Below are 23,680 nucleotides of genomic sequence, written 5' to 3' on the forward strand. Positions count from 1 at the left end.
AAACTGGTTTTAGCCTAAGCCCAAATAACAATTTGCCAGTATGCACGTAATCACACTCCCCCAAATCAGGTCTGTTTACAATGTGACATCCCACACTGGTGGAACATGCCCTTGGGAGGCAGAGGCATATGGATCTCTGTCAGTTCGAGACCAGCCTGGTCCTCAAGAGCTAGTTCCAGGACAGGCTCCAAAGCTACAGAGAAACCCTGTCTCAGAAAAAAAAAAAAAGAAAGAAAAAGAAAAAAGAAAAGTAAAAATAGCCCCCATGGGAATATTGCAAGTAGTGTTAAAAAAAATAGTTGGCTTTGCCATTTGGAATCCATTTATCAATTACCATAATTTGGTACCGAGGTAAATATAGATATTCCACTCTACTTAACACTAATTTGTCTGTATTCTTTATGAAGCTTAAAGTGGTGTACTCGCAATAAAATTTGTTTGTCATGCCCCCGAGGAGTTAAAATGGTCCTGTGGAAATGTGGGTCACATCTTGAAAGAAATGAAACCAGGCTGTTTGCTAATTACATGTCTAAACTATTTCCTTGGGGCATTAAGCTTTCTTCAAATACGATCACATTGTTAGTTCTAGGTCAAAAGTTTTTCTCATAAATTGTATCGTGTAGTATATACACATGCCGGGCTGGGGAGATGGGTTCAGGGAGGGAGAGCAAAATGTAGACCCGAGTTCAGATCCCCCAGAACCCTCTAATACCTCAGCATTTCTAGAAGTGCCTGTACCACCGAGCATGAGGTGAGGGAGAGCAGAAGACAAATAGGCATGCGGGCCACCAGCCTAGCTAAGCCACCTAGCCAACCTGGTAAGCACCAGGCTCGGTAAGAGACCCGGTCTCAGGCAAACAAAATGGAGCATGATAGAGCAAACCAGCCAGTGTCCTCTGGCTTCTGTATGCATGCAACACCTTTTGTACTCCCGACACACACACGCAACACATGCACACATGCACGCACTCTCACACACATACGTGCACACACACGCACGCACTCTCACACACACACACACACACACACACACACACCCTCCCTGTGCCTCATTCCAATATATATATCCCTCCTCCCCCCCCCCATCTTGTAAGGGAAATAAATCGCACTCAAACTTGACTCCTCTTTGTCTCTAATACCAGCCAGGCAGTCTGCCTGAAACCTCTACAGTTTCTACCTTTCGGTATATCCAGATTTAGCCACTGGCCCCACCTCCTCTGGTTCAGGCCGACAGAGCTCAGGCACGCATCTCTGCTTCCTGCATCCCTTGTGCCCTTTAGAGTCTATTTTGAGTGTATCAGTCAGACAGATGCCTTTAAGACATCAGTCAAGTCATACCACTCTTCTGTTCAGAGCTCTCCAAGGGCTCCTGTATCTTTTAGAGAAACAGCCAGAGTTCTTACAACAGCCGCCAGGGACCCAAACGTCCACGATCCCCATGACCCTTCCAGCTTCTCTGTCTGTCATAGATACTGGCTCTCTCGGCCTCAGTCCCACAGCTGCTGCCACAAGCATCCCTCACGCCAGCCAAGTCTATGTGGCCTAAGGACCTTCGTACCACCCGCTGTTCTGTCTAGGGAACTCCTCCCCCAAGGAGCCACAGGCTTTCACGTCTCCCTCAGACACCTGCCTTAAGTGTGTCTTGTCTGTCCTTCCCCCCCCCCGCCTCCCCCGCCCCTGATAGTCTTCCCCAGAGCCTCTCCTTCTCTTTCCCACCCACCCCCCCCCCAGCTCACCACCTCTCCAGGTGCTGAGCTGGGTTCAGTGTCCGGTGGATCACTTCGCAGATAAGGACAGAGCTGTTGGCTCTGCTCAGTGCTCCATCCTCAAACTGGACTCTCAGGAGCATCTGACGGACACAAGGCAGGCTCTCAGCAACTGGAACCCGTTTCACTGATCTAGGCTAGAAGCTGAAATAACCCGATAATGTCACAACGGTAGCATAGAAATCCCATGCTCCCATGGAGCTGCAGATCCCCCCCCCCATTGGCTGAGGGCACCACCGTAGGGACCCGGGCTCAGACAAGACGCCAGGAGTACACACTCCAGATGCCGTCGTTGTACAACTAGCCAGCTCCACACACTCATTAGTTTTTGTCAACTTGACACAAAGCAGAGCCACCTAAGAAGAAGGAGCCTCAGCAGAGGAACTGCCTCTACCCCATGGGCCTATGGGCGTGTCTGTGTTGCATTTTTTTTTCTTTAAATTGCTAATTGATGTAAGGGTACCCAGAGCACCTAGGGATGAGGGGTGTCATGGATAGGCAGGTGGGCCAGGGCTATGTATGAGAAGTTGCTGGACAAGCCGGAGGAAGCAATCCAGGGCGCACCAAGGGTCTATGCTCCAGCTCCTGCCTCTCGTTCCTGCCTCTTGGCCCTGGCTTGATGTTGTCTTCACTAGGTGATGGGCTGCGAGCTGTATGTAAGCCAGATAAACCTTTTCCTCCACGAGTTGCTTTCGGTCTGTGTTTTTATCACAGCAACAGAGAAGCAAACTACAGTCTCCGTGGAGAACAGCCTAGAACTCTGACAGAAGGGGCCTCGGAATCTAGTACCCAAAAAAAATGGTACTAAGCAAATGACCTAACAGAAGAGGGATGCCAGCTGCTCCCACTGTTAGGATCTCAGGCATTGTACTGGCCTGTCCCGTCCTCTGGCAAAATGCACTCAGGCAGTACGCAGGCCAGCGCAGGGTCCTGTGGCTGCTGAGTCACTACATAGTATGCAGGCAAGTGCGAAGGTTTCTTTGAGAGGCAAACTCCACCCCTCCTCCCTCCCTCTCTCTCTCTCTCTTTCTCTCCCTCTCTCTCTCTCCCTCTCTCCCTCTCTCTCTCTCTCTCTCTCCCTCTCCCTCTCTCTCTCCCTCTCTCCCTCTCTCCCTCCCTCTCCCTCTCTCTCTCCCTCCCTCCCTCTCTTCCTCTCTCTCTCTCCCTCCCTCTCTCTCTCTCTTTTTCTCCCTCTCTCTCTCTCCCTCTCTCCCTCTCTCTCTCTCTCTCTCCCTCTCTCTCTGTTGTCTCCCTGAGATGGCAGACCGATCTTTGTCTCTCCCCTCTCTTTTCTCTGTCTCTTTTTCTTCTCTCCCCCCCCCACCGTCTCCCTTCCCCCCACTCCCTTCCCTTCCCAGTAAAACTTCCTTCCCATGTAAGTTCAGCCTAACGGCATGTTTGGGGTCCCCGCTCCCACCCAAACCTAGACAAGGAAGGGAGCCGGAAGGTACAGGTGGACTCACGGCGCAGCAGAGGTGACGGAGGGGGGGGCGAGGACCCCAATAAACCTAGCCACCCTTTCTTCTCCTGTAAAGGGGTTCCTGACAGAAGTGAGTGGGTGTCGCCTGGGTCTTCCAGAGTTAACCCCCAAGACCAGGGTCCAAGACCTGGGGAGGGGACATTTCACCTGTGTCCAGACTGCCAGATAAGAGTGTCCCCGAATGAAGGCAGAGCTTTCAGGATTTGTCCCCCCCCCCCCCCGCCCGCATCAGGGTTTGGTGTCACTCCAACCTCAGTGGGTGGGGCCAGGAGACTGCACCAAGCTAGAGGGAGGATTTGGTGGTGTAGCCTTCGCCTGACTGTGGGGGAGGGGGAGGACATCTTCAGAAGTCCTCACGCCCACATGAGAGTGACTCCTTGCGCGCACACATGTACACGTGCACACACACAGACACCATGGAGCCCTGTCCCCAGTGTCCGCTCCCTTCCCCCCCCCCAGACCTCTTCCCCACCCATATCCCCTCCCACTCCTGTTGGAGGAGCTTTGGCTGCACCTTGGGGCTGGCTTGAGCTCCCTCCTGGAGGTCTTGAGGCTGCCGAGGGCGGGAATGGGGTTGGAGTTGAAGTTGTAGACACCACGGTGTCAGGGCCGGAGGTAACGGTGCGCGAGCCGCGGCAGCTCTCGGCCTACTGTGTTTTAAGGAAGCTGGTACAAAGGAAACACAGGAGACTGTTCTGTGAAGACCTCTTCTTCAAGCCACTGTCAGCTTGTAGCTGATCAGCAACTGTGAGGCGTATTTCCTAAATGATTATAAAGCTGCACCGAATCTCAAAAAGAAAAATATGGATCACCTTTAAGGATGGATAATGTCCGCCATTCAGTAGAAGACATATTACCTAAAAGTTATATGAAATCCATTCTGTGGGTACGGTGTCACTGAACACTAGATTTATGGGGAAAATCTGTTTTCTAAAGAAAAAATAAAATGAATAATCCACTTTTTTCCCCCTGTGGTTTTCAGGAAAAGTCTCTTGTATCCCAGGCTAGCTTCAAGGTTCCAATCCTCCTGCATCTACCTACCCCCCCCCTAAGTGTTGGGATCACAGGCATTGGGCACCATGCCTGGCTATAAACTAATTCATCTTGGTTTTGAGTGGAAAAGTCTCTTGGCGCTGGGTCACACCTTTACCCCTCCCCCGTATCCTTATCTTCATGCTCCCCCACCCCCCACCGCAGACTCCCACCACCAAGTGTGTGTCCTTTACCGAATCCAGTTGCGAATGCAATCCCAGCGTCCATCAGCTGGGAGCTCAGGCAGGGACAACTGACCTCGACGACCTGGGCCTCTACGCGAAGCTCACCTTGCCTTCCATTTCTCCCAGTACAATAGGTACCAGCAGTATGGTGCGGAGGAGTGTGTACTGCAGATGGGTGGCGTGCTGTGTCCCCGTGCCGGCTGTGGAGCTGGGCTGCTGCCTGAACAGGGCCAGAGGAAAGTCACCTGTGAAGGGGGCAACGGCCTGGGCTGCGGGGTGAGTACTGACCACACCCAGGGACGCCTGGCAGTGTGTTGCTTTGCTCTAGCGGATTTTGCCAAGATCGTTTGCATTTTCCTTTTGGGCTCAGACATATTTGAACTGATGTACAGGAAAAAAAACAAAACAAAACAAAACTTCATTCCCGCGTCAGACTCCAGCTATGAAAATGTTTGTGTTAATTTTGAAAGGAGTCGTGTGAGGATATTCTGGTCTCTGTTTGTTGGGGTGTGTATTCTAAGGTTCGATGAACACCGCCCCACTCCCCACCCCAGTCAGACCTTTACACTTTCCCTTGCCGTGCCCAGCTGATGCGGGGGGGGGGGGGGGAGAAAGTCTCCGCAGATGCATAAAGCAAATGTGAAGGAGGGAGGGAGTTTCCCACCCTGGCTGTTTAGAAATACCGTTTGCCTCGGCATTTCCAGAAATAAGAGGAAGGCTAGTACAGAAAAACTCAAAATGCGACCGTGGTGTAAAAGCGCTTTGGGATGAAGTAAGTGGTGCTGATGATGCCCGTTAGGGAAGCAGAATGAGGAAGAGAAAAATGTCCGGAGAGGTCAAAGCTGAGCAGATCCCACACATGCCCCCGTCCATCAAGGGGTACTCCAGTCCCCAAACACTCACTGAGTTACAGGTTCAAGTGACAAATGGATACAAATGCTGATATTAAATCTCAAACATGCTGAGTAAGACAAAAGATGTGTGTTCTCTTCTGAGATGCTATTGAATTTCGGTGGGAAACGTGTCTGTTGGGATTGCAGATTCATGGGGAGCTTTCCGGAAGAGGGTCAGGTTGGCAGAGCCCTAGCACGCAGGCCTAACTCTTGGTTAAGTCATCTGTTCAGGTGTGTAGAGTATGCCTTTGCACCGTATGAATATGTGCCACTGTGACTGGTTTTAATAAAGAAGGTATCTGGCCAACAGCTGGACAGGTAGGGGTTAGGCGGGACTTGCACACAAAAAGAGAATGCTGGGAAAAAGAAGGGAGGAGCCTGAGGAGTCGCATGGAGACACAGCGGAAAAGAAGAGAAATGAACTTGCCTTGCCGAGAGAAGGTGCTGCCACTTGGCAGAGAGTAAATAAGTAGATGGGTTGATTTAAAATGTAAGAGTTAGCTTGTGGCAAGCCTGGTCCATCAGCCAAGCACTTACAACTAACAACAAGTCTCTGTGTGATTGTTCTGGAGTGACTGGAGAGACAAGTGGGTGTTGACGAAAATCTCCTCGCACCCATCGCTCTAGGTGAAGCCCCTGTGTGTTCTCTGCCGCGGCTCACAAAGCTAGGGCTGTGCAACAGAGGACGGAGAAGTTGAAATAAGAATTAGATGCCGTGGTGGGTGCCCAAAAGGAAAACCGACAAGCAAAAGTTGTGCCCAGGTTAATAATCATAGTTGCGTGAGAATGTGCAAATCCAAGCATGCAGGTCCAGCCACACTCCCCAGCCTTAGCCTCTGTGTAGTCTACACTGATTGCGAATAGCCCTAGCTGGCTGCCACACTCAGAGGTCAGAATCGTGTCAGTCATTTTAGACCGATGTCTACCTTCATATGTCTGCCTGCTGTTGTCATAGTGTTGTTTCTATCTACAGAGTTGAATTTTACTGTTTTTCATGAGGTGGGCAATTTCTTTGGCTTGTTTTTTTGTTGTTGTTGTTTGTTTTTACACTGTCCCTTACTCCTCTGAATGACATAAGAAGTAATTTTTTGAGTATTTTTTTTATTTTACATGTCGATCCCAGTTTTCTCTCCCTCCCTCTTACCCTCTCTCCCCCCTCACATGCACCCTGACCACCCTCCCCTCCCATCCCCCCACCCCAATTCCACATGTAGGGCAATGCCATCCAGGTGGGGTCATGTAAATCTGTCAAGTCATTTGAAGTAGGGACTAGGGCTTCTCTCCTGTCTCTGGGTTAAGGGAGTATCCCTCCATGGGGGATGTGTCTGCAAGGTCTTTTTGTGCACCAGGAATACATTCTGGTTCCACTGTCTGAGGTCCCTTAGACTGCTCAGTCCTTCTGGCTGAGACCCATATTCGGGGGGCCTGAGTCAGTCTCATGCTGGATTCCCAACTATCAGTCTGGGGGCCCCTTAGCTTCTCCTTGTTCAGGTCAGCTGTCTCTATGTGTTTCTGCAGCCTGGTCTCATCCTCTCCCTCTGCATCTGGATTCTAGTTCTACTCAGTGTTTAGTTATGTATGTTTGCTTCTGTTTCCAACAGGTACTAGATGAGGGCTCCATGATGGTGGATAAGTTAGCTGTTGATCTCACTATCCGGGAAGGGCATTTATGGTAGCCTTTCCACGGTTGCTCAAATTGTTAGTTGGCGGCAGCCTTGTAGGTCTCTAGACCTTTCTTTAGGTTCAGTTTTCTCTTCAAGCCAATATTGGCTCCCTCTTTTATGTTCTCTCTCTCTCTCTCTCTCTCTCTCTCTCTCCTGTCTTCTATTCCTACCCTGGGTCAATCTCCCTAGTCGCACGTGCTTTCCTCTCCTCCCCCTCTCTTTCTCCTACTTCTCTCTCCATTCACTGCCCCTCCCCGCTTCCCATGTGCTCTGGGGGACTTGTCCCTTCCCCCTTCTGTGAAAAAGTAATTTCCTATTTTGGAGACATTCGTGATATATTTGGATATTTGGGTTGTGTGTGTGGTTTGTTGTTTTTTTTAGGTTTTTTGTTTTTGTTTTTTATTCAGTGTGATGTCATAAGTAGCCTGTGTATTTAAACTCCAAATCATGAGGAATTACTTTCTTAAAACTTTATTAAATTTACTTATTGGATATATGGACAGAAATCTGAGAACAAATTGTGGGAGTCAATTTTCTCCTTCAACTGTAGGTTCTGGTCTGGGGGGGATGAGGGGGGTTGGGGGGAGCCCATTCAGACTTGGTGGCAAGTGCCTTTACCCACTAAACTATTTATTTCACTGACCCAGGGAATTGCTTTAGAGATCATTTGAATGGTTTCAGCTTCTTTGGATTATGTTACCTCAAAGAAGGTGGCTTTATTCAGGCTTGGGCTTCTCCAACACAGATGGCAGTATCAGCATGTAGTACTCCCTTGTGCAAACACGTGTCTGTGTCTTTGGAAAGTGAGATTCCCTGACCCTCTCTGCTTTCTGTCACCGAGCTCACCAGATGAGCGCCAAGCATTACCCAGCACAGTCTTTCTCTGTGCACGTGACTGTTGTTTTCCATTGGCTTAGCTGCTGTACCTGACTCTAGGCATACTTTAACTACTTTCTGTAGCGCGCCCCCCCCCCCGTGGCCCTGCAGCCAGCACCCCACCCCCACCCCACCCCCAGTACTCATGGTCTGCTGGGGTTTCCAGCTCAACCAGCAAGCATTCTGCCACTGCTGTCAACTGTAGCTTTTAACCGAGTCTCTCGTTCTACCTACCAGTGAAGATGCTGGGGTGAAACCCCGCTAGCTCAGAGAGGCTGAGAAGCAAGCAGCCAGCCTTCCTTTTTGGCCAGACACCCAGCAAGAGGGCATCTCTCCAGTTGTCTCAAACCAAGAAGACCATGAATCTCCAAGTCCCCCCATACTACTTTCTGTGTCTCTCTCTCTCCATCTTCCTGGCTCTTCGGTAATCCCGATGGCTAATTCCAGCCATCTAGTTGCTAGCTCCACTCCCCCTGGCCCACAGTTGATTTTATTAACACAGTCTCAGCTTCCACGGTCTGATCAAATATCCTGAAACATGAGATGGTGGAGGTCCACCTGGCAGTAGCCTGGCAGGTCCGTGAAGGTCCGGCAGATTCACCGCTAGGGTAAGGAATGATTTGAGAGAAGGAGCCTCCTCCTAGGATTCAAGTTGAAGTGTTGCTCCGTTTATTTGGCTCTGTGTTGCTGTCCTGAGACTACGTCCTTCTCCACAGTGAAATCGTGCGTCTGGGGTTCTGTGTGCCTGGGGTAAATGAGTGGGTGGCCCAAGAATGCATGAGCCACAGCTGTCCTCCAGCCATCTACCCCAGTGCGGGCATTGCTCACGTAGCCGCCCAGAGGTGTCTTCAGAATTGCGTGTCCTCACGTCCTTTCATGACACGGTGCTTTAATAGCACTCCTAGGATATAATGCCATGTGTAGAGACAGACAGAAAGTAGATCAGGAATGTCGAAGCATGGCAGAAATCACCTATCAAAGGCTGCCCTCCCAGCTGCACACACACAGCTTGTGCACACCAACATCCGGCATCTCTTATTCTTGGGAGCTCTGAGACTTGAGTCTTCGCTAAGCACAGAATGTTTTTTACATTGCCAGGCCCCAACAAAGTGCATATTTAGGGATCACATAACCTGATCTTTTTCCGCATCTCAGGCTTTGATCATATTTTGACGATGGCTCATGAAAGCGTTAACTGATTTCCTGAGGAATTTCTGAGATCCATTGTTCTTTCCTATGACCTTCTTGCAGTGTTTCAGAACTATCTCACTAACTTTCATGACCCTGATGCAAAATGTTGACCTGTTTAACACTGGACAATAGGGACAAACTGTGAAATCCACTCAGCTCTACTCACCGACCTGGAATGGAGGAACTGTGAAAGTAAAACCCCTGAGTCCCCAATAAGTCAAACGCGATTGTCTTATCTGCTGTTATCTTGGACTGGACTACAGCTGGGAGGTATTTTTTCTTTTTTAATCTTAATAATACTTGACTTTGAAAGGATAACTCGCTGTTTTAAATCAGAAATCCAGGGACAAGACCTGATAACAACTAAGAAGAAATAAAACAAAAGAGTGTTAAAACCGTGTTGTGCTGAAGAAAGGACAGGGACTTTCTTCCGGCACTCAACAGTTCCCCCTTCCTTTAATCAGTGTTCCTGTGTGATGGAGATGCAAGGAACAGTGAGCTTGTGCCTTGGCCGCTCACCTACAGAGGCAGCCACCACCCCCCCCCCCAAAATCCTCTTAACCAAGAGCGGTGTCCTGCACTGCTTCCCTCGGAGCAGGTCTTAACAACGAGTAGCCGAAGTTATAAAACACAGAGTATGCCTCTGCTGCATCTGTGTGGAAAACGGGTGACTGCGAATTACCCAATTCCAGTGGCACTAACGGTGTGATTGTGGGCTTCAAGTGGACGAGAGTGTGAGCCTGCTTTTCAGTCTTTCTATAGGAAAGGGGTCCGGGAAGATGCAAAGATTTAAACCATGGTTGAATTAAAACTTAAGTTAGCCACTAAGATAGAGAGCCGTTTATCGGTATGTCACCCTTAGAGAGGAAAAGCAAGCAGACAGCCGGTGTTTACTAATATAAGGGCGGGGAAACTGTTCTCTTTGCTCAACCTTCCCTTTGTTTTCTTTCTGGTGCAGCTGGGGTTGGGAGACAGGCTCTTACATAGCCCGGGTTAGCCTTAAACTCAGTATTTAACCAAGGAAGTCCTCACTAGGACCACAGGCGTGCACAACCGTGCCTGACTTCCGTTGATGCTCTTTAAGGAAATCTTAGTTTTAATTTTAGGAAAATACATCAAGTACAATGAAATATTTCGTCAACTACATTGCATTTGTTCTTCCTTAAAGAACTGGGACTAAACTCTGGACCCCAAATGCATGTGGCTTACACCACAAGTCAAGGAGACACCAGACAAGATGAGCCTCCCTCGGGATGACTAAACCTAGGCAGTGAGCATGGGACTCAGGCTCTGCTATACCCCGCTTGCCATAACCGCCTGAACCTACAAACACATCACAGGTCGAACCATCCCATGTTGATATGTTAATTTTTAATCTATAAAACATTTCTTATCAAAAAGCATTTGTGAAAGAAAATCAATGCTAGAAAATGTAAATATATATATATATATATATATATATATATATGCATTCTTTGTTTATTTGACATGTGTCCAAAAATCTAATTCCAACTTTAAGACTGGCTCATTGGCAGATTGGAAGTAAGTCTTGCTAGACTTTGTGCCTGTGAGACAGCTTGCAGTGCCAAGACAGAAAGCCCTGGGGAGTGTTTGTTTTAATTAAAGAGACCGCTCACAAATGTACAAGCCAGTTCCTGAATACCATTCCTCTGCAAAGTGTTTGTCAATTGACGAATGTTCCTCGAAAGATGGTGTTCTGTGATCGGAACTGTATACTTTCATAATCCAGCACAGATCTGGCTACTTGCCTCCAGTCAATTTTTGTTTAAGTAAAGGGAAGTGTTGTTTTGTTTGGATATGACTCCCATGCTGAAGGCTCAGTTCCCAGATAGGGTCGCTGCTGGGATACTTGGGTGGAAGTATCCAGGTCAATAGTCGATTCCTTACCTGAATGGGGCCTCAGAAATGGACACTGTTGCAGGAAGGAAGTCCCTGAAGGTATCTCTTTTAAGGGGATAGGCTTGTTTCCAAGTCAAACCTCCTCCCTCTTCGTTCCCCACCCCCTGCCCTGAGGTAAGCTGATTCTTTCCACTCATGGCCCAGAAGTGGTATGGTCATGCATCTGTGGACGGAGAGAAACAACGCAGTGAGCCAAAATAAGAACCCTTTCTTCCATTAGACTTTCCTTTATCCTGCATTTTATCACAGCAACCAAGAGCTAACACAAGTCTGAAATAATTTTATCCTTTCATAATGTTAACACCCCAGTCTGTGATTCGTGTGTTAGGAAGTCAGTGTGGTCACAAATGGACTGAAGACCCCCCCGGGCTAGTTCCGTGAACTCTATCACATAGGTAGATGTATGATCACATAACTATCAGGCACAAGTCAAAGTGATACAAAGAATGTCACTGTCCATAGGATTAGAAGTCTTTGATACGCAAGCATGCAGTTTTTTGTTTTTGTTTTTGTTTTTTTTTTTTTTTTTTTTTTTTTTTTTTTTGTATGAGTGGATGCAGCAAGTGCCTCTTCTCAGCTCCGCAGCCCAGGAATCACCTTCTGTGTGCTGCATTCTCCAAGGCAGGTGTTTCAAATCATTCCCTTCGTATTTTTAATGCACAGTACTAAGTGGCATACCACCAGCTGTAATGAGCTTGTGAGATCTCAGCTTCAAAGACAGTGGGCCGGTGTGTTTTCCACATCGTGGAGAACTGATAAATGATTTTCAGATCATATGCTATGTTTGACTCACATGTATTTTTGGTGCTTTTTCTTCAGAATTTCATATGCGAACAACGAATTTTAATTATATCTGCCATTTCCTCCCACCTCCAACTTTCCCCCCATGCCTCCCTCATATCCCCGTTTCTAAATCATGTTCTCCTGTGATTTTATGGTTGCATGCATGTGTGTGTGCATGTAGGTGTGTATGTATGTATGTATGTATGTATGTATGTATGTATGTATGCATGTGTGTATGCCTATCAAATCTAATCAGTGTTGATTATATGGATGTAGGGGTGACCACTTGGGCATGCTCAGTCTGTTCGGGGAACTTGCCACTGAAGAAAGTTGACCCTCCCTTGGAAGTGATTGACAACCTGTAACTCCTCAACTAGAGATGGGGGCTGGTGAGCCTTTCCCCGCATCCATGCTGGACTATTGACCCGTGTGGTCTTATGCAGGCAACTATACCTGTTCAGATTTCTTGGGTACCACCATCCCAGTCATATCCAGAAGACACTTGTAATCACCACCCTGATCCTATACCCCTCACATTTCCATCCCTCCATTCATGGTGTTCCCTGAACCTTGGGTGTAGAGATAATATTACAGGTGTCCCATCTGGGGCTGGGCATTCTGTATTGACGCATTTTCTGCACTTTGGCCAGTGTGGTTCTCTGAAATAACACCTATCTGCTGCAGAGAGAGCCTGCTCTAATGGGTGATGGGTACACGAGTCGTGACAGCCTGTTGCTGGTTCTGGCTCAGGGCTCAACTGCATTTTTGGGGAAATATTTTTATAGTAAAAATCCCTTTAATTCTAAAGCTGCTATTGACATATTTTGTGGGATTAAGATCAGTTAAGAAAGATAAGATGTGTTCTCATGATTGTGTGTGGTAACCCATTGAAGAGTCTATTGAATGAATGGCATATTCTAAGTTGTCAGAAGATGAGTTTGTGGGGAACAGAATGTTTTCATCTGGTGGATGTAATATCTCATAAAATACTGTGTCAGATATCGTGACCTTCACAAAGGAACTGTACTATTTAAATATTCGGTTTTATTTTCATATTTGAACAACACAGCAAGAAGAAAGGTCATACTGCTCTAACTTCAGCCCAGCCAGCCAGAAATGACCACAAGTCATGGGTCTGAGTCGTCTGCCTATCCCAGCGTTCTGAGCACTAGGCTCTCTCCTCTCTGCATCTCAGGGGTCCTTGGCGGTTCTTGAGGTCACAGGCAGCTGCAGTCCATCTCATTGTAACACATTGTCAGTCCCGTATCCTACATCCTCTGTCTTCTGTTGGTAAGATCCCCTCAGACGCACTGTGTTCTCTCTCTGACATTTTCTCCTGCTCTCCTGGACACCAACCTCTGAGGGAGCTGAGCCCTCCCTCCTACCTCTTTACCTAGGCCACATCTCCCAGCATTCCTTGCTGTGCATCGGCTTATTTATTTTCCCCTCACGGCGCATAGCAAATGGCCTCGTGGTCCTGATGCTCACCCTGGCTGAGGCATTTCACTGTCTATTTCTCCCGTCGACCTGGCGTCTTATATGCAGAGCGTAGTCGTTCGGCAGGGCTCTGTGCTCTCACACTCTTTATTCTTACTGTGGTAAGTATACACGACAGAAATATCTATCTGACCTCCTAAATGCTCAAGCCCATAGCGCTGAAAACATCCGCAGGGTTGGGTTGCCCCCACACAGCATCCAGCATCTCCCTACTCTAAGGTCTCCTCATCAGAAACGGAAGTCCACCTGACCACCAGCCTCGCCCCTGCAGCCCCTCACGCCCTCCTGTGAATTAACCACTCTGGGTATTTCATGGAAGTGGGACCATGGACGGCACCCTGCTGCCCCCGCCTTGGTATCAGTATTTTTAAGGCCCTTCTGTGTTACACATGTGTCAACCTTCATGTGAACAAATACTGTGCATGCCAGGTGCAAACTTTGTGTTTAACTTTTTACATTTTTGTTCTTCACCTGGGGAGAGCCCTTACCCACTCTGGATCCAAACTTAGGGGGGAAATCTCTGACTCTGGGTCACTTGTCAGTGGTTAGAAGAAAATCAGAATCACCTCAAGTTCCAAGTATAATATCAGTCCACTTCAAACATCTTCCCACAAATGATAAATGTGATTTAACGTGTTAAAGCTCCTGCCCCCTGCATGCACTGTGGGGACCCCAAGCACGCTGACCTAGTTTACGTTGTTCCCCGGGGGACTCGTCAAGTCCTGTCTTTAGTGTTGACATAGAATTAAGTGAAAAAGGAAAAATAAACAAATAAATAAACTCGATCCAGATAAATAATATCTGGATTATTATTAACCATTAAAAATGGTTGTTTGGGCATCGAGGAACAGGGTGACAGAGGAGGTTTTTATTTGAAGTTTAAAGCCTTCTCCAGCACAGGTTTCCAAGCATGTAACTAGAATATTTTATTCTTTTGTAACACAAAAGACTACTGTCTGGGAGAATGAGCTACAATTTTCCTTAATTAAATGTCTGAAATATATACTAAGAACTCAGTAATGTTACTTGTTTAAAAAAAAAATACAGGCAATGGGGCCTGAGAGATGTACAGCTTGGTGGGTAGGAGCGCTTTGCCTGCCTGATGACCTGCTGATGTCAGAAACCTCAGAACCCACAGCAGGAGTGGAAGCCAAATCCTAAAAGTTGCACCACACACAGACGCGCGCTCCCACACACACACACACACACACACACACACACACATGCACGCATGCACACACACACACTTGTCCAGCAAATAACAGTCTGTGGCATCGGACATGGCAATGTATACTTGCAATCCCAGTACTTGGGAGACAGAAGCAGGAGGATCAAAAGTTTAAGGTCATCGTCTGTTACACGGTAAGTTCAAGACTAACCTGGCCTACATAGGACTCACTCTGTCTTAAAACAAACAAATAAACAAACAAACATACAAACAAAAACCCCTGAAATTCTTTAGGGGCTGTGATAGTCTATCGGCTACATAGATCATATATGTAGGTAGCTACAGGAACGGTTAAGGCAGTCTGTCTGAGGATAGGCCTTTTAAACACTAATACTGGAAAAGGACTGGAAGGAATAATCAGGCTGGTATCAAATTCCTGGGCTTTCTGTGAGTGCTAGACAATAAGCATCATGGTTTTGCAGAGAAGAGCCTGTGTCAGGAGCAATTCTATCTTCTTCCTAAAGAGTGTGGCCGACAGTGTGACTTGGGACAAGCAGGCATCCCTTTCTACAAAGAGAAAGGAGAAAATTGCTTTCTTTGTGGGAGCGTAAGCCCACTTGACAAATGACTCCTGGAGAGTATCAGGAGTTGTGCCTCCCTCAGAAACAGCTCCGTCCTTCATGATTCTTCCGGGCCAGTTCACGAGGGGGGCCGAGTACATTTACTTTTTGTGGGTGTTTGTGGGTGGCTTGTGGTCTTGTTTTTTAAATTTCCTCTTTACAAAACAAATCCACAAGTCAAGTATAAAAGTAAGGAGCCCCTCATTAGAAGTGTGTTCATGGGTAGGTGGGAGGGTGCATGTGTCTGTGGGACCCTCAGCTTTTCTTCAGAGGCTGCTCACCTTGTTTTTGAGACATTGTCTGTCTTTGGGGTCTGGGGCTTACTCAGTAACCTAGGCTGGCCACCACACCCCGGGGGTCTGTCTGTCCCTGCTTCTCAAGTGCTGGGACTGAAAGTGTGTAACAGACCATGAGACTTACCTAGTACACTGGGGACCAAAGCATTCAGCCTCATGCTTATACAAATGCTCGAGCAACTAAGCCAGCTCCCTGGTCCCTTTATTGTCAATGGTCAATGAAGGACTTAATTTGCTAAGAACTGCATTGGGACAGGTATTGGACAAGGACCTCTTGGTCACCAACGAAACCATCTTCGGGTTGTGGCCAATGATAATCTTTGAGCCCATTGTTGCTATAACAGCCTTAAAAATTGTCTTTGTTTATCTCTGAGAAAATGAACTACAGACCCACGGTCTGGTTCCATGGAATGAATGAGACCAGGCCCAAAAGAAAGAGGCGCACCTCCAGCAGACTGCTGGCCCGCTAGCATCCACTTACTTACTCTCTGGAGCTGGGATGGTAGTGCTGCTTCCTTCCAGTCTGTAGAGATACCAAGCCCACTTGTCAGCTAGGAACATATTCAGAAGTCAACAATGTCATTTGACCCCACTGAAGAATAATTGTTTGCATGGCCCTGTGGGTAGCCATGAAGACAGCCGAGATGGCCTCCCCCGGGTGCCTGGGTGAGATTTTTTTTCCCAAACACAAAAGGGCAGGTGGACACTGCAGAGGCTGGTGTCCGTTGCTACTATGTCTCTTCTGTTTATTCTCCGTTCTCTATTCTGTCTACTTATTTCCAGTTTTTTTTTAATATTATCATACAGAAGAAAACTTCCATGCATGTGGGATGCTACATCTTTCTACTTTCTTACAGGACTGAGTATCCGCTAAGCAATGCATATGCTGAGAGGGGGCATAGCTCAGTGGTAGAGCGTTTGACTGCAATGCATATGCTAACTCTCCTCACATGAATCCACATTCCCCTCCGTGTGTCCTCTGGCCTGAAACATGGCCCTCCCCCAGCCCCGGCTTCCGATCTTAACCTTAATAAGCGTTTGCCCTCTTGAGCCATCTTCTGAATGTGTGCAGCTAGAACAGCATCCAGTGTCTCCATAAACTGGGAGCCAAGCCGCAGTTGTAGAAGGTTCTTTGGTGGGACTGGCATCTTCCTCTGCCGTTCTTTTTGTTTCCGTTCCACATGCAGATAGATGCTCTTCTCTGCTCAGCCAGGTAGAGCCACGCATGCCCCAGGTTAAAGCGCTTGCATGTGCCAGCTCGGGTCGCACTTGGAATAGTAGCAAGTCCGATTTACACTTCTGACAGAAGCCCTAGGGGTTCATCTTTTCTTCTGCTGCAGTCAGTGTAAGCGGAGCTGTCCTGGGCTACTACGTTCCTCTAATAAGAAACGTTCACTAGGGAGGTTGTCAGTCCATCATTTACTGTATTTAAAACACATCAGTAACTCTCGTCGGGGAAACCATGTATGCATTCTGTTTGCACCCATTGCCTGTCACCGGTGTGTGTGTCACTGAGCTAGGCGATGCGGCCCCATAACCACAGTGGACAGGAAAAGGGAGAAGAGGGGACACATGACACATGTGCTTGAGACCTCATATCCATATGCTGACACGTGATTGTACCGAACAAGGTCACACAGGGATCCAGGGTAGTCTGGGCCTGCTCAGCCTCATCTCACGCCCCCCTGAGCACAACCATGGCATGCTCCTCACATTGTTTGCAAGCATGCAGCTGCCCCAGCTTCATCTGTGATGTCCCCATTTTCTTTGTCTACCAGTGTGTCCAACACACATGTCACTGTATAGAGCCTTGTACCGCGAAGGGGGAGACTGGAAGTCCAGAGGGTAGAGGAACTTAGTTGGGGCCTTGATGGTTGAAGAAGGTTTGTCCAGCAGTGGTAATAGTAAATATAAAAATAAAGTTTCATTTCCCTGAACAATTTTGGACAAGTCTGACTGGGAAAATAATACTTTGGGGATTGAACTAAAGAGGTTAACTTTTTAAAATATTTATAAGCTGCCACACTCCTTTTGCACCCCGACCTCCACATTTCCCTTTTCCTCCATTGTCTAGAGAGACACCGAGTAAGGGACAGCAAGAGACTCACACACATACTGTCTGAGCCCAATAGAAATGCTGGCTAAGAGGCCAAGGCCAAGGCAGCGTGAAACAAATCGAAATTTTTAAAGGGGCTTGGATGCAAGATGCCTCTACCGCACTCCAATGCTGTTTGGTTGCTCCAGGGAAGCAAGTTAATGTTCCTGTGTTGTTGTGTTTCTGTCCCATGCAAAAGGAGCTGGTCCTGGGAGGGATTAGCACTAATTATTACCAAATGATCATTGCCTTTGTCATCAAAATAAAAGCAATGAAATCTCTACTTTCCACACACAGCAAACTTACAAAAGAACATTTAACCCATGCAGAGATTTCCAGCTAGAGACAAAAGTCAGCTGTGTCTGTTTTATAAATGTTTCTTGATTCGGAAAGTACTCTTTTTTTTTCCAAAAAGTAATGTATGCATCAGACAGGCTCTTTCAAAGTGAACTCATTTTAAACTCAGCTGGTTTCATTTTAAAGCAGACACTGTTTAGTTGAGAATGAAAGTTTAGATCATTTGTTACTTGAAAAGTCTTAAGCGGCCAGGCAGTGGTAGCTCACACCTTAAATCCCAGCACCTGGAAGGCAGAGACAGGTGAATCTCTGTGAGTTCAAGGCCACCCTGGCCTACAGGGCAAGTTCCAGGACAGCGGGAGCTACACTGAGAAACTCTATCTTGAAAACCAATGAAAGAAAGGAAGAAGGAAAAGGGGGAAGGGGAAAAGGAAAAGGAAAAGGAAGTTAAGAGTGTCCGTTTAATAAGAATCCTGAGCTTGAGGATGAAGCTGGGTGAATTCCTAGCACTCCGGGTGATGACCCACACCTATAATTCCAGCATTTAGGAAGTAGAGGCCAAAGGGATCAGAAGTCCAAGGTCCTGTTCACGTACTTAGCAAATTTAAAACCAACCTGGACTGCATGAGATCCTCTAAAAAAAAAAATTAGGAAAGACAGAAGGCATCCATCATTGCCCCATCCCGGTGTTTTGAGGTCATCAGTGAATATTCAAGCTCTCTCGTGCCTCAGTTTCCTCAATTGCACAATGAGGTTTTGTCTATCCCTGTGACCCTCAGCATCCCCACTCACTCATGCTGGTATAACCAGAGCAGACCAGCTGGCAAGGGCTTCGGCTTACTCAGACTGGGAAGTGTGCTCATGAGGGTGCCGGTGGAAGAATTGTGCTCATGAAGGTGCCTGTGGCCAGCAACAATCATTTTCAATGAAGTGTCCACCTGAAATTGGTCACCAAATCAGCCACTGGATGTAGAGACTCCTGCCTGCATTTAACAGGAACAGGGAGAAGGCCCTTCTGCTTGTAGACAGAGACGGAGAATACGCTCTGTACACAGGTGCATGTGTCCCACACTAGCTGTCCCAGGCAGCACTTCTCGAGCGCAGTAGCTGCCGCAAGCTCATTTACAGTTATTCTATCTGCGCTGTTCATGTGCACATAGAAGCAGTAATTCAAATAACACAAAACAGAGTTCCTGCCGTACAAGGTAACCGCACAAAGCACTCAAAAGGACACCTTTGACGTTTGGAACACAGGATGGGGTTGTAAGAAAGGCCTCATTTGTGTGGGGTTTTAGTTTGGTTGATTGGTTTAGTTTGGTTTTATTGTTGCTGTCGTTTAGTATTTTTGTTTTTTGGAGGGGCCGTTTCCCCCCCCCCTCAGTTTTTGCTTAATTCAAACAAAGTCCTCATCCCCAGCCTTCCACTTTCACGTAAGGCTTCACCTAATCATTCATGACAAACGGCTATCTCTACTTAGGAGGTAATTACACTATATCCTGAGGCGGCAATTAATTACCGCAGCTGGCAGGAAGTTACTCGGTGTCTAACCTCAACCCTTGCTAAAGTCTCAATCCAATATATCATGTGGCAACCTCTCACGTGATGTTCTTCAAGTCTCCCAGACTTCAGATGTGTTAGTTGCTCTGGCATCAGTGGAGCCATATTTGTATGCAACAAGCGGATGTGTTTTGAGAGGACCCCCCCCACCTCTCTCTGATGTGCCCTTGGGACATCTATCAGTTCGAGCTTTGGAGTCCCTGTCTTGTTTCCGCTGCCACTAGAATACCCAATGCTACATTTGCGGGCTCCCAGAAAACTGGCCGCCTCTGCAGTGTTCAGGAGGCCACCTCTCTTCCATAGAATGGGCCACCATGCATTCCCACAGCTGTGCCAAAAGGAGATAGTTGTGCCAGAATGTATGTACTAGTAAATTAAAGGGGGCAACTAGAAAACACCTATTAGAATAAATAATTTCATTTTCCTGAGTTGCTAAGTCACTTTGCTACGTCACAGATGAAAGATCCTATCCCCAAAGAATCCTGGAATAGTCCCGTTCTATGCGTGTATTTCCTCATCACAAGTGAACGTTAAGCCCTTAGTATGTGCAAAGTGATTTAGAGTATTAAAAGCTTTCTAAAACACTGGCTCAGATTAGGAGAATTTATTCAAGTTAATTCTGAGTCTTGGGGGACTCGGAGAAAAGGAAATATTTTAAAACAGCATTATGTTAAGGGGACCACAGTGTCCTGAGTAACCAAAGCTGGCCTGGAGAAGAGGCTTTCTATGCAGGACCTCCCACCTGAGGACTCTGGCTCTTATCAATAGCACAGGCAAAAAGGAGACATCTGCTCTGGGAGGGAGGTCTCCCAGAGAAGATGGGAGACAGACACTCTGTATAGCAGTGACCTGGCCCCCATAAAGGGAAGAGACTCTTCAGGCTCCTGAGTTTGCAGTGTCCTGGCCTCCTCTAAGCAGGTTGTAAAGGATGCCCTTTATGATGGCCTTTCTTAGTTGCCAACTTGACTACATCTGGAATTAACGGAAACTCAAAAATAGAGAGCACACCTGGGAGAGATCTTTGCTTTATTTGAAGTAGGAAGATCTGCTTCTAATCCAGATCTTTGAGATATGAAGACACACCTTTAATCGAGATCTTTTGAGCTGGGAATCCCACCCCAATCTGGGCCACGCCTTCCACTGAAAACCCACATGAGGACTTGGAAGAAGGGAACTTTTGTTCCTTACCTGCTTGCTTTCACCTCACTAGCAAATCCATTCCTTCACTGACTTTAGAGCCTACTTCTTCAGGCTTCCGGTCCAACATGATATCCAGCCCCAGAGATTAAGCAAATACTGGATTCTTAAACTTTCCATTCATAGCCATCATTGTTGGCTTAGCTGAACCAGAGCCTGTAAGTCATTCTAGTAAATCATTCATATATATATATATATATATATATATATATATATATATATATGAGAGAGAGAGAGAGAGAGAGAGAGAGAGTTTTTCATATTCATGCATCAGATGGATATAGGAGGACGGGGCAGGCAGGTAACATCTTGCTATGAATTAGAAGGCATCTCTCCCAATATACCAGCTCGCAAATCCAGAGAAGGACTCTGTGTGGGTAGAGTTATCCAAACAATGTGTAAATCACACAAAAGCACAAAAAATGTGGTTCAAAATCGTATTTGACATTTATACATACCTGTGTTTGGGTATTGAATAAGCTAAATTTATACCAGGCCCATGGCAATGTGGCTCCTGTTGCAGTTATATTTGATAATGTTATTAGAACTTGTAAACTTCACAGCAGATAAAGAATTGGTTAACAGAATAAAAAGAAAGGATGGTAATAAGAGACACTCATTGACGACTTCACTTTGTATTCAAGAAACTTGGTGGCATAAATAAGGTGCAATTGTCTAAGACTGTACCTAAATTTGCTGAATGTCACATGTACATGAGTTGTACATGCATGTCCTGGACTATGAAGCTAGCATAGCATCCCCAGGAGCCACTTATGCTCAACTGTATTAATTAAGGGTCTCAAAAGGAACAGGAATGATAGGATGAATGAATAGATATATATGATACTGAAATATTGTGTGTGTGTGTGTGTGTGAATTTATTACACTGGATCACAGGCTGTGTGGTCTGGCTGGTCCAACAACAGCTGTCTCATGGTGGAAAAGCCAAAAATTTGGTAGTTGTTGATCCACAAGGCTGAATGTGTCATCAGCCCCAATCTGGCACTGGGGTCCTGGAAGTTTCCTCAAGAGCTACTGATCTCCGGTGTAGAACCATGGAAATTGGTTCTAATACTGGTAATGGGACACCTCAGCAACAGGGTACATTGACTTATCCATGAGACTGAGGGCAAACAGACAAAAAGCAGAAGATTCCGTCTTCCATGGCTTTTTATCCAGGCTGCCATCATAATGTGTGGCCCAAATTTAGGATGTGTCTTCCCAACTCAAATATTCTCATTAAGAAAATCCCTTACAAAAGTGTCCATGATCTTGGGTTTTATCTCATGCCAGGGATAGTCAACTTAACAACTGATACTGGCCATCAAAACATCCTTTTTCCATCTCCACAATAATGAAATGGACCAGACCATTCCAGGAGAACTTGGGAGATTGGCTTTTTGTTGGGGGGGGGGTGTTAGAGAGAAGCAGACCTATAAGATCCCTATCTGTGGGTATATGATTACCATACAGTTAAGCAGAGGTCACTGAGGTACATGTTACTAAGCCTTGGATAATAGACAACATCTATCTTTCATTTCATCTTTGGATCTGTGTTGTATATTCTATATGTTTGGGCCATCAGTATAACTAGAACACTTTTTATGCATGTATCAATAGCCTCATATGAGGTATCATCAAAGTGACTCACCTAGAGTCAATTTAAAGCCCCATTTCTGTCAGTTCCGGCCATTGATTATTCCATAGTCAAATAACAGCCAAAACATTTTTAGAATCTTTGGGTAGAACTCAAATTATAGATTTAAATAGTTGCATTTCTGATATGATGCATTGAGTATAACAAGTATTTCAAAATTACTACTCTACGTGCATGGGTAATTTGCTTGGGTGTATGTCCATGTACCACATGGACGCAGCCCATACAGAAAGCAGAACAGGATGCTGTATCCCCTGAGACTGGAGTTACAGATGATTATGAACTGCCAGGAATTAAACCTAGGTCCTCTGGAAGAACAGCCCCTGCAACCCTTCAGCCAAATCTCCAGCCCAGAATGTACTAATCTTAACAATATCTAACCTCTAAGGATCCCAGTGCTGAAACATTGTACCCACATGGGCCGAAACATTGTGTCCATGTGGGCCGAAACATTGTATCCACGCGGGCTGAAACATTGTATCCACGCGGGCTGAAACATTGTGTCCGTGTGGGCTGAAACATTGTATCCACGTGAGAACTCCCTGGTTTCTATACCATTTAGGTTTTGAGAACTGAGAAACTCTTTTCTCCTTCCTCAGAGTCTAACTTTTCCTGTTTTCTTGCTGGTGGTTTCTTTCGCTTCTCTCTCCGGTTCACTATCTACAAGGGATGATATTGCCATCATATTTTCACACCATTGCCTTCAGAAGCATTCAATGAATGCTTCCATAATCTCTCCTGCATCTCTGGCTAATCTTTCAGAAACATTTTCAGGTAATTTGAATTGCAGCTTCTGTGACTAAAGTATATACAAAGTTTTGAAGAATGGGAACAATTAGGGAGGCCCATGGGACTGGGATTCATTTAGCAGGCCTTCAAAGAATTTAGCTTTCCTATTTGCTTTTCCTTGTGGTACTGTCCTTTGTATCACTGTCTTCTTCAGCGCCAAGCCTCATTGTCAGGCCTGCTCTGGAGACTCTTTGCATTCATCCCTTGCTCATTCATTGTAAAGTCAGTGCTCGCTGAAGCTTATAGCACAGTGGCTAGAATCGCCCCCACATTATCTGAAACCAATGATAAAAGCCTTGCCAGACTTTTTAAAATAGCTTCGGGGTCCAGTTTGCTCCTTAATTTGCAACATGAAATCAAGGGCTCCTTTCAGCAGGAAAGGATTAGATTTAAACCAGTTTCAACTTAATATGAAGACAGAGTCCGATAATCATTGTGACAACATAGCATCAGAGGCCATCAGGGCTGATGGGAAGAGTCAGGGTCTGCAGAGTGAGTCAGCAGCTTAGCCAGTGCAAGCCAGAAGTGCAGATCAGAAACCAGGAGGATCATAAACCAGGAGCTTACTTTGTTGAAGTTATGCCAAGTGGCAAGACATTCGCTCATCTACACTCAAAGTTGACAACATTCCAGCTGCCCACGAAGCCATTCATTCTGCATTACAGATAAAATTACTCAGCATGCTCTTTCCCCCATTTCCAGTTGCCTGGCGTTTTG

The 23,680-nt window shown here is 46.5% G+C and overlaps 1 protein-coding gene across 1 annotated transcript in view; it reads left to right on the forward strand.

The window, feature by feature from the left end:
• Window positions 1-23,680, forward strand: part of Prkn (parkin RBR E3 ubiquitin protein ligase) — a 959,805-nt gene that overhangs the window by 800,840 nt on the left and 135,285 nt on the right. Inside the window, exon 9 of the mRNA XM_051206078.1 lies at window positions 4,590-4,739. Coding sequence (XP_051062035.1) covers window positions 4,590-4,739 — 150 coding nt within the window. The remainder of the gene's footprint in view (window positions 1-4,589; window positions 4,740-23,680) is intronic.

Source organism: Phodopus roborovskii, unplaced genomic scaffold, assembly GCF_943737965.1.
Source record: "Phodopus roborovskii unplaced genomic scaffold, PHOROB, whole genome shotgun sequence".
NCBI classification, from domain to species: domain Eukaryota; kingdom Metazoa; phylum Chordata; class Mammalia; order Rodentia; family Cricetidae; genus Phodopus; species Phodopus roborovskii.